This window comes from Lepisma saccharinum, chromosome 14 (genome assembly GCF_977018435.1).
Source record: "Lepisma saccharinum chromosome 14, izLepSacc3.1, whole genome shotgun sequence".
Taxonomy (NCBI): Eukaryota; Metazoa; Arthropoda; class Insecta; order Zygentoma; family Lepismatidae; genus Lepisma; species Lepisma saccharinum.
In genome coordinates, this window is record NC_139242.1 from 27,916,726 (window position 1) to 27,930,480 (window position 13,755).

The 13,755-nt window shown below is 37.2% G+C and overlaps 2 protein-coding genes across 3 annotated transcripts in view; one reads left to right on the forward strand and one right to left on the reverse strand.

The window, feature by feature from the left end:
- Nucleotides 1–1,913, reverse strand: part of nes (lysophosphatidylcholine acyltransferase 3 protein nessy) — a 40,737-nt gene extending 38,824 nt beyond the window's left edge. The window contains exons 1-2 of the mRNA XM_083135321.1: nucleotides 1,789–1,913; nucleotides 1,448–1,555 (exon numbers count right to left, since the gene is read on the reverse strand). Of these exons, the coding sequence (XP_082991447.1) occupies nucleotides 1,448–1,555; nucleotides 1,789–1,891 (211 nt within the window). The 5' untranslated portion in view covers nucleotides 1,892–1,913. The remainder of the gene's footprint in view (nucleotides 1–1,447; nucleotides 1,556–1,788) is intronic.
- Nucleotides 1,914–1,933: 20 nt separating this feature from the next.
- TBPH (TAR DNA-binding protein-43 homolog) overlaps nucleotides 1,934–13,755 on the forward strand; it is a 68,374-nt gene continuing 56,552 nt past the window's right edge. Inside the window, exons 1-2 of one of the 2 annotated variants that reach the window (XM_083135312.1) lie at nucleotides 1,934–2,295; nucleotides 13,008–13,177. In XM_083135312.1, the coding sequence (XP_082991438.1) occupies nucleotides 2,058–2,295; nucleotides 13,008–13,177 (408 nt within the window). In that variant the 5' untranslated portion in view covers nucleotides 1,934–2,057. The remainder of the gene's footprint in view (nucleotides 2,296–13,007; nucleotides 13,178–13,755) is intronic. The other variant, XM_083135313.1, reaches the window with a different exon arrangement.

Here is a 13,755-nt window from a genome sequence, read left to right on the forward strand (position 1 = left end):
TTGCACACGTTTAATGATGTAATCTCCTCTCATTGTTTCTAACCACGGCTTTGTTTTAGAAGAAAATGAAGTCCCCCTTTTTTTTTTAACTGTATGCCTAAACGAACCAAACCAAATCTAACCTAACCTTACCATGAATGGTTTGGGGGCTATGCAGGAATGATGTTTTTGGGGCTATTCTTGATTTGTGTGTGGGGTATTTTCCGGTTATAACCCCAAATTTTAACTGTTTGCCTAACCTAACTAAACCTAACCTTACCATGAATGTTTTTTTGGGCTATGCGGGCATGATTTTGGGGGCTATGAGTGAATTGTGTGCGAGGCATTTTTCAGTTGGTAAGGTTGGAAACACTGCAAATCCACTACGCAAGTCAAGCTGTGCGGAAAAAGGAAGAACAATAATAACTGTTAATCTCATAAATTGAAGTTATTTTCGTGAAAGAAGCAAAATTACACCTAAAAGAATGTTTCGCAATGTACAATAGGTAAGTATGAATGTAAAAAGTGATGAAATAAACAAGTGAGACGTGTTCGGCAGATAGGATATAGGTAATAAGATTTTCAATTTGGCCCCCTGAAAACATAAAATCCTGTTTTCATCACTCAATATATTGGTGAAAGGTCCCCAGCATATATTCAGGTTTTGTCGGGAACCTTGACGAACTGTAGCCCCTTGAGAATTACATGAAATTTTATTAATCAATAGATTTTAATGTTTTATGTGATATAAAATATGTTTCAGGGTGCAGAAACCACATATAACAAAGTATGGCCCACTGTTAGGTTCTATATTCACAGACTTCAGGGTAAGATAAGAGAGGTAAACAACTCCACCATAATTATCTCCGGAAGCTAAAAACACCAGAAAATATCCATAACAATCTCAAACACCATGCAATTTTTTTTTCAATTTCTAACAGAGGTACAGAGAGTCAAGGGTATCTACAACTCTTATTTCTGCTCCTGCTACAACATGCAACTTCTCCACCTCCCAGGCGAGTGTTTACATTTTTTTTACAACTGTGGTATGTGTATTCTGTTGTTGCTTCTTCTGATTCTATATATTTACATTAATTTACAATACGAGATCATTTCTAGTCCAATGATCTTTAAAACATCATGGATGTAATTTGTATTCAAATCTGAGAATGTTATTCTCAGCAGCAAAATGAAAACAACAAAAAAAGATGGGTTCACTGGCAGACTTTTCATAATTTTATTCGGTATTCTAGTTGTGATTTTTTTTAATCATGGGCCAAAAGTATGTCAATACATAGAGAAGCACAATGTTTTCTTGTCCAACAATTACTTCCCTCTGGGAAGCAGTTTCTTCAATATGTGTGTTAAAAAAATTAAAAAATGAATTTACTTTGAAGCTTAAAATAATGTTGATGTAGTAGGATTGCAAAAATATATTAATGCATTTCTTTTGGAGATGATTTATTACCATAATTGAAGTATCCAACTCCAATTCCAGTAGCTATGAAGTAAAGATGCTGAAGAAGTGGCGCTTTCCCGTTTAATGTCAATCTGTGTATCAGTGCTACTACATATCCTGAAAGAAAAGAAATTTTCTGTATGATACACGTGATATCTTATTTGGAGAAAAATTATTGAATTAGTCCAAAGCAAAAAGGCAAAAAAATGACCCTTTAAAATATCGAAATACAGGTACTACGTAAGTCAACATGGTAACCAATGGAAATCGAGATTTGAAGTTAACTTTAGCTACTTTATAGAGAGATATGTATCATGTTGAAATTTTATGTGTCATCTATTTTGTCATACCTATCAAGATTGAGAGCAGAAGCCGCACTGCTGGCTCCGAGGGGCCGAAATATGTTGATAGCTTCGACACAAATCCATCCGTGTGACTTTCGCTGTCTGCCATCTTGAATTGTGTGACGGAAATGTACGAATATTTCCGAAAGGACGGTATTTCCCATCATGCATCCAACATCCTGATATCGAGAGTGCTTGGCTTGGTGAAATAAGACGCTGGAAGTTTATAATTTTGTGGAAGAGTGGTGACGCAGTTCGTCAAGCTGCATCCTGAAATGAGTTCGTACCTTCAGGTAGCAGAGGATGAAGGCGAAGAACCTATTGAGTTACCAACAGAAGATGATGGAACATTATTACTATCGACTCTTGCTGCACAATTTCCTGGGACCTGTGGGTTGAAGTACCGTAACCCGGAATCTCGCGCAATGAGAGGCGTTCGTTTAGTGGAAGGCAGACTTCATCCACCAGAAAGTGGTTGGGGCAATTGTGTTTATTATTGTGTTTTCCCCAAAGGTAGAGTTTACATTCACGCTGATTTTCATATAAATGTGTGTGTATCTATCGACTAGAAAGTGTACGTTTCAATTCATGGTAATGTGAGTTGGCCTGTTTGAACCCTGCCATCATTTTGCCTTACTGGGCTTATTCGCACTTTTACAGTGTATTTCATGTGTGGAGATAGTTTTGTGGAGCTCCTGTGTTTCCTATAGAATCAAATTATAGTTGTCTGCATAGGATAATTTCAAAAGTTGCAAATTTTATAAATGAATATGTGCTGTGCATCCTATGCTCGAGTGAATTGCCATGGTGGACCTTATAATCTCCACATCTGGGAAACAAAGTTTTTCATTTATGTTAGCACACGTGCTATCAATTTGTTTTTGTCACAATATTTTATGTGGCATTAACCCTTACTCTCTAACAGGATAACTGACAGCTCTGTATCGCATGGATATCATGGTGCTATATAGTGTGTATACTGGCCGATTTTTTATGTGAATTTTGAGTCCTACTTAGATGATCATGATTTTGTCAAGATTTAAAAGTTTTTTTTAGTACAGAATTTCAATTTGCTTCTGATCAAATCAAAAAGCTTATGGGGCCAATGATTAGTGAACCCCGCCCCCCCACCTCAAAAATTAGATTGTATTTCTTAATCAATATATCCATTTTACATATAATTTTTTCGGTAAATGTCTGTTATATCGGAGACACATTTCTATCGGATATTTTCAGTTTTAAATGGTTCATACTTACCAATTGTGTATTGCGGAACATAGTTGAAGGTGCCATTATGCTTTTTACACGAAAATAACTTTGATATTTCATATTACGAGTAATTCTTTTGGGTCCTTTCTTCCGTTGCGGAACATACAATATGGCGTGCACAGCTGTGGATCATCGCACGTCGTGCTTGTGTTTTGTCGATTTGGAGTGGGTATGCAGTGTTTCAACCTTCTTAACCAAAAAAAATACCTACTTTCGTGTTCATTATGTCATCACAAACCATTGATGGATAGCTCCACGAACCATTTCCGGCAAGGTTAGGTAAGCAGTTAAAAAATAAAAATAATAAAATTCTGGTTAAAAAAGGCAAGTTTGGAAACACTGGCGAGACCGCGTGACTTTCGACACTCGCGCCATCTGTAGGTACATAATGGAAACAATGCCATAATGTTGTCGCTTTGCACAAAATGCAAGTTTATTATATCAAAAGTGCTTATTTCTTGTTGTGTAGCATTCTACGGTGAGAAAATACTACAGAAACTCATTTCCGTAAGTAGTTTCTTTTGTAAAAATGAAGAAATGTGTCTCCGATATAACAGACATTTACCATTTTTTCAATGCTGGGACTCCTTCCCCCAACAAAAAGCAAAAACATTTTCGTCCCATAGTGTGACCCACATAATGCCTAAATCCTAACTTGCTTGGTTCAGTACCTAATCATCAATTTTTTAAGACATAAAGAAATTCAGATACATAATTTGAAGTGTTATTTGTTCCCTTGGAAAATATGTGTGATCTGACATTGGCAACTGTCAGTATTGTACAAAAACAATTTGTGCATGTTGCTGTCATTTCTACATTTGTGCAATATAGTTTGCAACATTTGACATTCTGGTGTGTTAGGCAATTTTTGTGCATCAAGTTTGTTTCCTGCTAGCAAAATTTGCACAACCTTTACACATTTAAATAGCACAGACAAGTACGGCATGTTTCAAGTGCAACATGATATCCACTACAAGAAATAGTTTACAGTAAATACTTCGGTAACACTTCAATATGGTCCCTACGGATTTCTTCATTTTTACAGAAGAAACTACTTACGGAAATGATTTTCTGTAGCATTTAGAAGTTCGTGGACTTATTTTCTTTCATCGCGGATTGTATTTCACCTGGAATTGATGTATTTTTCAACAGAAATATCTTTCCGATGCAAAATTGCCATTGCTTTCATTTTCTTCCACTACGTGAACCAGATGTGTATGTTTGATGACGTAACCCCCTGTCAGTGTTTCCAACCACGCCGTTGTTTTGCAAGGAGATGACAGTTTTCACCGTTTGCCTAACCTAACTTTGCTGTGCATGGGATATGTGGCTATCCGTGAATGGTTTGCGGGACTACGCGTGATGACATTTTTAACTATGTTTGCCAAAGCTAACCTAACCTTGCCGTGCATGGTTTGTGGGGCTACGCTTGCATGGTTCGTGGGGACTTTTTGGTTGAGAAGGTTGGAAACACTGCATACACACTGAACATTATTTACTCATGTCAGAACTTCAAGTTATTTTCGTTAAAAAAAGCAAAATACCACCTTGAAGAATCTTTCGCAATGCAGAATAGGTAAGTACGAATGTTACAAATCACGAAATGAAGGAGTGGGAGGTGTTGGGACCATACTGAAGTAGTAATAATACTTCTCTACCGTAAAAACTGAATTGGCATCCTCAACATGCAGTGAAACGTAAATCATTGGCAGACGTTATAAAAATTGGCAAGTCCATGCTCCAAACCTCAAATTGACTGCAACGCTAGTATTGCAATGAAATTATCGCTACTCTCTGTCCTGTCTATTTAAACTCGCGATGGATGGTCATTATCATTAATCTCTCACTGAGTGAGTTAATGTCCAATATTATGAAAAAAATAGTAATAATAAATACGTAAATATTTTAATATCATATTTACTCGAATCATTCAATTATAAAAGCAAATCACTTTCTTCAAGAAATGACTTTTCTCTTCCAGCCCTACTAAATTTTCACTTTCCATCTACTGATTTATACGAAGGGGTGGCCAGAAAGTAATTTTTAATTAATAGGGACATTAATTTTTGGCAAACGCTAAAACTGTGATAAATGGTAATTGCTGTGAAGTTGTGTTTATTAATGTGCAGTGATGTGTGGACACATTTTTCGCCCGTTCGAAATATTGAAATAGTGTGAATTGTTGGCGTTTTTAGCGATTTTTTTAACGAATGTCCTAAAACCACGAAAAATTCCATGAAATCCAACATTCTTGTCATTTCTAGGCCATGTTTGTGTACATAGAACGTGCACGTTTTCCAACATTTTATTCAAAAGTAAAGTATAATGCTTGTTGTACATGGAATAACTCCGACAGCCACATTAAATCATGTATTTCCCACGAATTTTTTCAACTTTTATCAAAACCATTTGCATCACAGAGTAAAGTGGCTTGGGTCTAACAGGAGATCGAGTGTGTATCTACCGCAACACGGGAGCTACAACTTCAGTATTTGTCGTGCGTGATGTGTTTTGAATTACCAAGCTAATTGTGAACTCAGTCATTAGGGCATCTGACTACCATGCGAGAGACCAGTGGTAGATCCCCTGCAGGGGGGAAATGGGATCTTTTCCACCTATTTAAACTGCTCCGGCACCCACTCGGCATCATTTCAAGCGGGTACCTGGAGGAAACTTTGAGGTATAAAGGCGGCCAGGGGCGTGATGCTCATAACATCACTCCCACCTTCAGCTGTGATCAAGTAAGTGTGTGGCCCTAACTACACACCCCTATACACCTTCATGGCAAAGTGCAGGGGAGCACTTTTACTTCCTCAAAAATCTGTTCAAACTGTCACGAAAATATGTACACCATGTGACCTTAAATATAGTTAGTTAAAATAATAGTTTAAAAGCACCATGGAGTATTAAGTTTTGGTATATTTGCCAGAAACTTAAAACTAAAAAGTCAAGAAAAGATAATGCCAATTTTTCGTGCCATAATATATGGGTATCTGTAACGTGAGATTGATTAATTTAATTTTTTTGGGTGCGTTGCCACTTATGGTCATTATGCACCCTTCAGTATATACGTGGAAAATTCCATTATCTAAAATCCTTACCTTGAAATAAAAAAGGTGTATCGAGATATCAAACTCGCACGAAGAATCAGAAGTAGGCCATGTGACTTGCATTTTGAAACAGTAGTTTAAAAACGCCATGATGGTATAATTTCAGATAGTTGCCAGAATATGCACTAAAATGAAAATTTGAATTTTGGGGAAAATAACACCGAATAGTAAAAAATAAAAAAATACACCAATTTGAAAAAATATAACATAAAATCAAGGTTCCTACCGATTAGGAATAAATAAAAGAAGAATATCAGTTGTAATTTATTGCATTAGTAACAGTGAGTCCTAACCTAATCACCACCGTTGTTCTGGCATTTGTTGTAGCATGGCACTACATTTTGTATGCCCATGGGATATGTATCTTGACAACAAAGACTGGAACTACCTCTATCGCAGTGTAGCTGTCAAATCCTTGTCCTGCCAGAAACCTCTTCAGTTAAACAAAGAGATGAAAGTCGGTACATGCAAGGCCAAGGCTGTACAGGGAGTGGTCCAAGATCTCTCACCTGAAGTGATGCAAAGGGCCTGCGTGTACTCAGCTGTATGGGGTTGTGCACATTCGATGGGTCTTCCGTGAATTGTCTACACCATTGTCTGACCATACTATCACTCGCGACGTCCAGTCTGCACACCTGACACGATTGCTGGTGGCTCTGTGCCAAATTCTGAGCGTGCAAAAATCTGATTACTACACGTCGGTGGGAGACTGTATGAGAGCTGCAATGTTTAACCTAGAACTGTCCTAAAACTGCTGCATTGCAACAGCTACATGCCACTTCTTCCTTCCTGCATGTGTGTGTGTCGCTCTCCGACCACTAGTGTGTGCTGCGTATAGACACCATTGGAGCTTTTTTCAGGTTGCCCCTCATATAGGAGCTCTTATTAACAGTGTGTTACTGTTTTAATGTGTGGTACCTGTACAATGCAATTCTATAAATTCCCTGCATTAATTTTCTAATACCTACATACTCTTTTCGTTACCAATAATGGTATAACTTCACTTGGATATACTGTACTGAAGCAGAAATCCCATTGATAATGTAAGGAAATATGACCCTTTCTTTTGTACAATTCAATTGTTTCACTTATATGCAAGAGTTAAGTTATTTGCTTTACAGAGAAGAGAGAAGTAGCTTTATGCATCGAGAAATTAAGTCTATTTCGTAGAAGATAATATTGGTACTTAACAAATCCATACTTGGATCTGTATGAGTTTATTATTTCCATTTGCAAAAACATTGATTTAGTTTCTTATGTAATTATCAGGGAAAAATGTAAATTTTGTCGTGGACAAGTCGGGGAATTTCATTTCTGCTTGTTTGTAACCACCCTGAAATACAAAATGATAAAATATTTGTACCTCTTTTAAGAAATACGTTCACAAGTTTCCACTTGTTTGAGATAAGTATTTTTAAGAAAAGATTAATGCTTTTCATGCACCAATAGTTCTGTAGTACCAGTGCTGACTTGTGTGTTAATTGGTAATAGTTAGGGACCTTGATTGTTCAGTCTTTTTTTTTCTTTCTTCCAAAATTAGCATTTTTATTTCAGCACACTTTTCTGACAAATATACCTAAAATTACACTATTGTGCTTTGAATTTGGTATTTTAATTTGTATGTCACGTAGCTTACGCCTCAGTTTCGTACATTGGAACCTATTTTTGAGGGAGTTGTTTACCATTATCCCTTGCACAATAATTACTGATATTGCCCTCTGGCCATAGCTGTGCACTTCATCTCTGCCAGATTACACCAATTCAATTGGTATCTCAAACATTCCTTACACAACAAATACCAATGTTAGAGCTCCCATGTGATAGTAGGTGCATTATTACGTGATTTCAAATTCATGAAAAATCACTAAGCTGCTGACCAAGGCAGTTTATTAAGATGTAAAACACTTAACACACAATGTTTCAACCCTGTATTAGGATCTTTCTCAGATGAAGAACTAAACTAAAATGATAAAATATACTAGACACAGAAAGGTTACATACACAAAACAAATCAGTTTGACAGTCCTTATCTTGGAAGATTTCTCCAAAGGAATTAAACATATCAACTCTTGACAGTAGACTAATGGGTCTACCACACTGACAGGTTATTGACAGGTCAAGATTAGCAAGAGTCTGGAACCACCTGTTTACCATTCCCCACCCCTCCTGCCTTTTTGGATATGGATGAATACCTCCTCCTCTGGTCATCTTTTCTTCTCTTTCTTCCTTGTTCATTCTTCTTTTTTCCTTCATTCCTTTTCTTCATCCTTTCAACTTTCTCTAAAACGGTCTTCCATTCCTTGTTTATCTTGAGTCCTCCATTCCAATTCATGATGTATTCTCCTTTCTTTTCTATTTCTTTGGCCTCCTTCCATTTTCTCACTAGTTCTCTTTTCCTATTCGCCTAGCCGAATCCCATTTGACTATGACATTCCTGTCTCTCTTCAATCTCGCATCATCCATGTGTTGCTTTAACCTGTCTTTCAGTCTCTTCTTCATTTCCCCTATATATACACTTTCACATTCTCTGCACTTCACCTCGTAGATAACCCCTTCCTCTTCTTCCTCTCTCTTTTCTTCCTTCTTCTTGCACTTAAAACCGTGCATCCTCCCTTCCTGTAAGTTCTTATACCCACTTTCCTCAGCACTTTGCATATCTTCTTTGTGGCATCTCCCATACTTCTTATACCAAACCATCTCTTTTTCTTCCTTCTCTTCCGGTCCTCTCTCTTTTATTTCTTTCCTTCTTCTGTTGATGTTGTGTCTGTCTTTCTTTTCATAACCATTCTCTTCCAGATGTTCCCACAGGCTATTAATATTGATTTCTTCTTCCCCTTTCTCTGTGCATATCTTCTTTATTCGGTCTTCCTGTCAGTGTGGAAGACCCATTAGTTTACTGTCAAGAGGTAATATGTTTAGTTCCTTTGGAGAAATCTTCCAAGATTAGGACTGTCTAACTGTGACTAGTGACCCTGCTATGTGTGTGTAATCTTTCTGTGTCTAGTATATTTTATCATTTTAGTTTAGTTCTTCATCTGAGGAAGACCCTGATACAGGGTTGAAACGTTACATGTTAACTGTTTTTACATCTTAATAAACTGCCTTGGTCAGCAACTTAGTGTTTTTTAATATGGAAACTAGGCTTAATTATATTACAATTGCTCATGAAAAATGTGTTTTGGACATGTCACTGTACATACATAAAACACTTTTTTTTTTTTGCAACAATTAACATTTCTCGGTGTATCGCATTTGTTAAAAAATAATGTCCAGTGTCCGTGCGTCAGTGTGAATTTTGTAAGTGTTCACAATGTACCTACATTTAATTTTGGAAATGTGCTTTTGGTACACTGCTACAAGGGTCGTTCAAGGTTGACTGGGATTTTCGTACGTAAAAAATCGATGAATATCCGGATCATGATGAAACGTGCGGGTGACGTAATGTATTCCTTTGCGAGTAACTAGCGCCCGGCATGACGTATTTCGCGCATGCGCAGCAGTTGCAGCGAACATGGCGGCAAGCAGTGTGTCTGTGGCTGTGGAGCAGCGGTGTGTAATCAAATTTCTCGTGAAGGAGAAAGTGAAACCAGCTGAGATTTTCAGACGATTGCAAGCACAGTATGGTGAACAAACGATGTCGCGGACAAGAGTGTACAAACGGTGTGAGCAGTTTCGCGAAGGACTGGAGCTGGTGACAAATGAAGCGCATGGACACATTCGCCCGACTGCAGTCACACCAGTGAATATCGCACGTGTTGAGCAAATGATTCTTGAGAACCGGCAAGTAACAGTGCGGGATATTGCTGCCGAGTTGAATATCAGTGTCGGGAGTGTTGAGACAATCATTCACAACCACTTACACTTCCGCAAAATCTGTGCAAGGTGGGTTCCCCGCCAGCTGACATTCGATCAGAAGTGGACACACAGGACGGTCTGTGAACAGCTTCTGAATCTGTTTCGAGCAGAAGGTGATGAATTGTTGCACTCCATCATCACGTGTGATGAAACATGGTTGCACAATTCAACCCCAGAGACCAAAAGACGCAGCATGGAGTGGTGGCATAAAGGTTCCCCCCCCCCCCAAGAAAAGCAAAACTCAGCCATTCGCTGGAAAGATCATGGCAAGTGTCTTCTGGGACATGAAGGGTGTTATCCATGTGGATTTTCTGGACATTGTTGAGTGGTGCTGTACGAAAGTCCATTCGCAAGAAAAGACCTGGGATGTTTTCTGGAAATGTCATTCTTCTCCATGACAATGCCCGCCCTCACACGGCCAATGTGACAACAACAACTCTGGCCGACATGTGCTGGGAAGTTCTGCTCCATCCCCCCTACAGTCTGGATTTAGCCCCCAGTGATTATCATTTGTTTGCACCCCTTAAAGACCATCTGGGAGGGAAGAAATTCACGACAGACGAAGCATTGCGGAGCGATGTCCTCCAGTGGCTATGACAACAACCAAGTTCTTTCTACGCCAAAGGAATTTGGGAGCTGCCAGAACGATGGCAACGGTGCCTCGGCGCGAACAGAGAATACTTTAAAAAGCTGACATAGTTTGGTGTTTCTTCTGCTACCTATTTCCTCTGCAGAAATAAAAGTCCCGGTCAACCTTGAACGACCCTTGGCAGGGGGCGGGTGCATTTTCTACATAAATGAATTATGTGCTTTTTAGGCTGTGGACACTTTTGTTCAAGCCACAGTAGGGCAGTGCAAATGCACCATAGACACACTTACTTTATTCAGTGATATCCCATAACAATTCAAGATAAAATGCAAATTTTTCCTTATGTTTATATGCATACTAATTACATAGTTTGCACAAGTAGCAACAAGTAGATCAAGTTAGGTGCTAATGTTAAAAATTACTGTTACATTTTGTTACGTGTGACGACAAATTTTGAAACCCTAGTTCTATTATCAATTTAATGAAATGTATTAACCCAATATGATGGCCATATGCAGCTAGTAGCCAGAAAGAGGGCTCGGTGCGCTAAAGCTCCCACCCCCCCTCTGAAATCCTACACTTATCTAATTTAAAAAGTGTAGTTTGGCGGTAGTTAATTTTACTACTTTATCACGATTAAACATATTGTACAATAAGTTGTCACTTCTGCAAAATTCATCTTCTGGGCTTCTGTCCACCCACTTTTTCACCTTTTGATGTCTGCTGATGATTAGGGTTGATACCCCTCTGAAATAAAATTCTGGCTACAGGCCTGGCCATATAGTTACTCTAGATTTACTGTGACTGTAAATATCTGTGATTTGTGTAAATAGCAACCGTTTAATTCTTCTGCATGTTGCACAAATCTTTGCAGGGTGTTTTGTTGACAGTTGTAGTAGAACTAATATCAATAAAGGAAGCCAAGTACTTTTTTTAGGTTGTTTACTAATTGAATTCAAGCAATTGTGGGAATTTTTGCCACCCTTCATTATTCATGAATTCTGCATGTATTTTGTCACTGACATTAAAAAAAATTCATGTAAGGAGATGCAAGTTTCTGAAACAATTATATGTACACATTACTACTGTATTTATCGTGGCTCTTACTTCGTTTCTGAGTCAATCATGAAAATCTTGTTTTTGTATTTTTTTTTTGTTTGAGCACAAACAATTTTCATGTACATATAAGTTTGTTATTATTTCAGATTTTGATTTGATTTATTTTACTTTGCTTCTTGTACCACTTTTGACTAATTTGCGAAGATGGGGATGACTGATGATATGATGAAATTGATGGACACTCACAATCATCCATGCCCGGGCCAGGATTCAAACCTGGGATTCCTAGCATCGTAGTGTGATTTCTAACTACTACACCAAGGGGGTGGCTGATTATTTCTGATGTTGAATTCATTAACAACAAAGTCTCTCAACCCATTCCATGTGACAAGCATTTTTTTAGTTTTATTTTCTGAAACCTTTTTATGATTTTATTGTAAATATTTGTTTGCTTGGAATGTTACTCTCAAATTAGGTTATTAGTCTCCTTTTATATCCAAGGTGCTTAAGTTTTGTTGCAGACACAGGTGAATTGGGCACATTCTATTTTAAACCGCAAATCCATTCTGGATTAGCTTATTTGATCATGAGCTATACTCGAAACTTTGTTTTTGTCACTTACTATTATTTGGAGAACATTTCTCTCTCATTTATTAATATATCTGAAGTGTCAGTTTCTCGTCCATGTACACTGTGAAAATTGCATTCTTGGAGGCTAACGATATACATCCAATATAATCCCTTACCGAGATTGTGTTCTGTTTATTTTTTTTCCCCTCCTGAAATTTATCCAATCATCATCCATTCTCATTGCGATTATCCAGAAGTAACTAGTGACAATTTTCATCAACATAATACTTTAAAAGCTGTCAATACATCACACCTCCATGTTTGACCTTTCTTAATTGAAACTGCCTATTTTATGATTATTTTAAGATCGACAAATACTCAAATGTCCTTACTTCACCCATGATATCATGCAAATTTTCAGTAATGTTCATGAGAATAACGATTATATTCCAAAATTGGCAACCTACAAAATTGAGATAGAACACCAAACAAAGATTGGACCAATTTTACAATTTGTGGCAACTAATATCAAACATGATCCTGAACCCATGTCAGTTTGTATGTACTTATTCCTATCCCCTTCTACCTAGTGTGTAGAGGTTTTACATCTGTCATGATCTTCATTCATTCCCATGAAGTGTCACTGTGTCAGAATTATACAAATGTCATTATATTGAATGTATAATGCACAAAATTAAGCTTGAATAATTTAATTTTAATTTCTATATGTATTGTATATGAAATTATATGGTCTGATATTTTTTCTGTTTCAGAAAATAAAAGAAAATCAGATGACCACTTAGAAAATTCAACGGCAAAAACAAAACGTATGGAAACAAAACAAAAGTGTTCAGATTTAATAGTACTTGGTTTGCCGTGGAAAACAACAGAGCAGCAGTTGAGAGAATATTTTGAAGCATTTGGTGAAGTTCTTATGGCACAGGTAAGAACTTTTGAAATTTCATTTACCATATTTGCTGGTGTATAGGATGCACCCCCCTTTTTTGCACACCTTTATCACTGAATTCATAGTTAATGTACGGTATTTCAAATATAAAGAAATATGTATATCTTCTTTCAACAAATAACTAACCTAATCTAAGTAGGAAAGAATACATTTTTAATCTTCTTCGTTACAAACAGGAAGAAAGAATTAAATAAATAGTCTAACTCAGAACAGAGAAAATTTCCGGAAATGAAGGTAATCAGAAACTGAGTATCAGCATATAAGACACACCCTGTTTTTCAGACCTATTTTTAAAGGGAAAAAAAGTGCATCTTATGCCAGTAAATGCGGTAATATTTGTCTCAGTCCTATTTACCGAATCAAATATTACCTGTTAGTGGACTCACGTAAACCTCTTGAGATGGGATTCCATCGCCCATGATGGTATCTGGTTCTTCTTTACTGGTTATGTTTTTTCTTAAAATAATAATAAAAAGGCCTATTCTCTTGTTGGAAGGTAATTTTTGATATGCCCTTCACAATTTACACAAAAATTATAAAATATAGGACTGTTA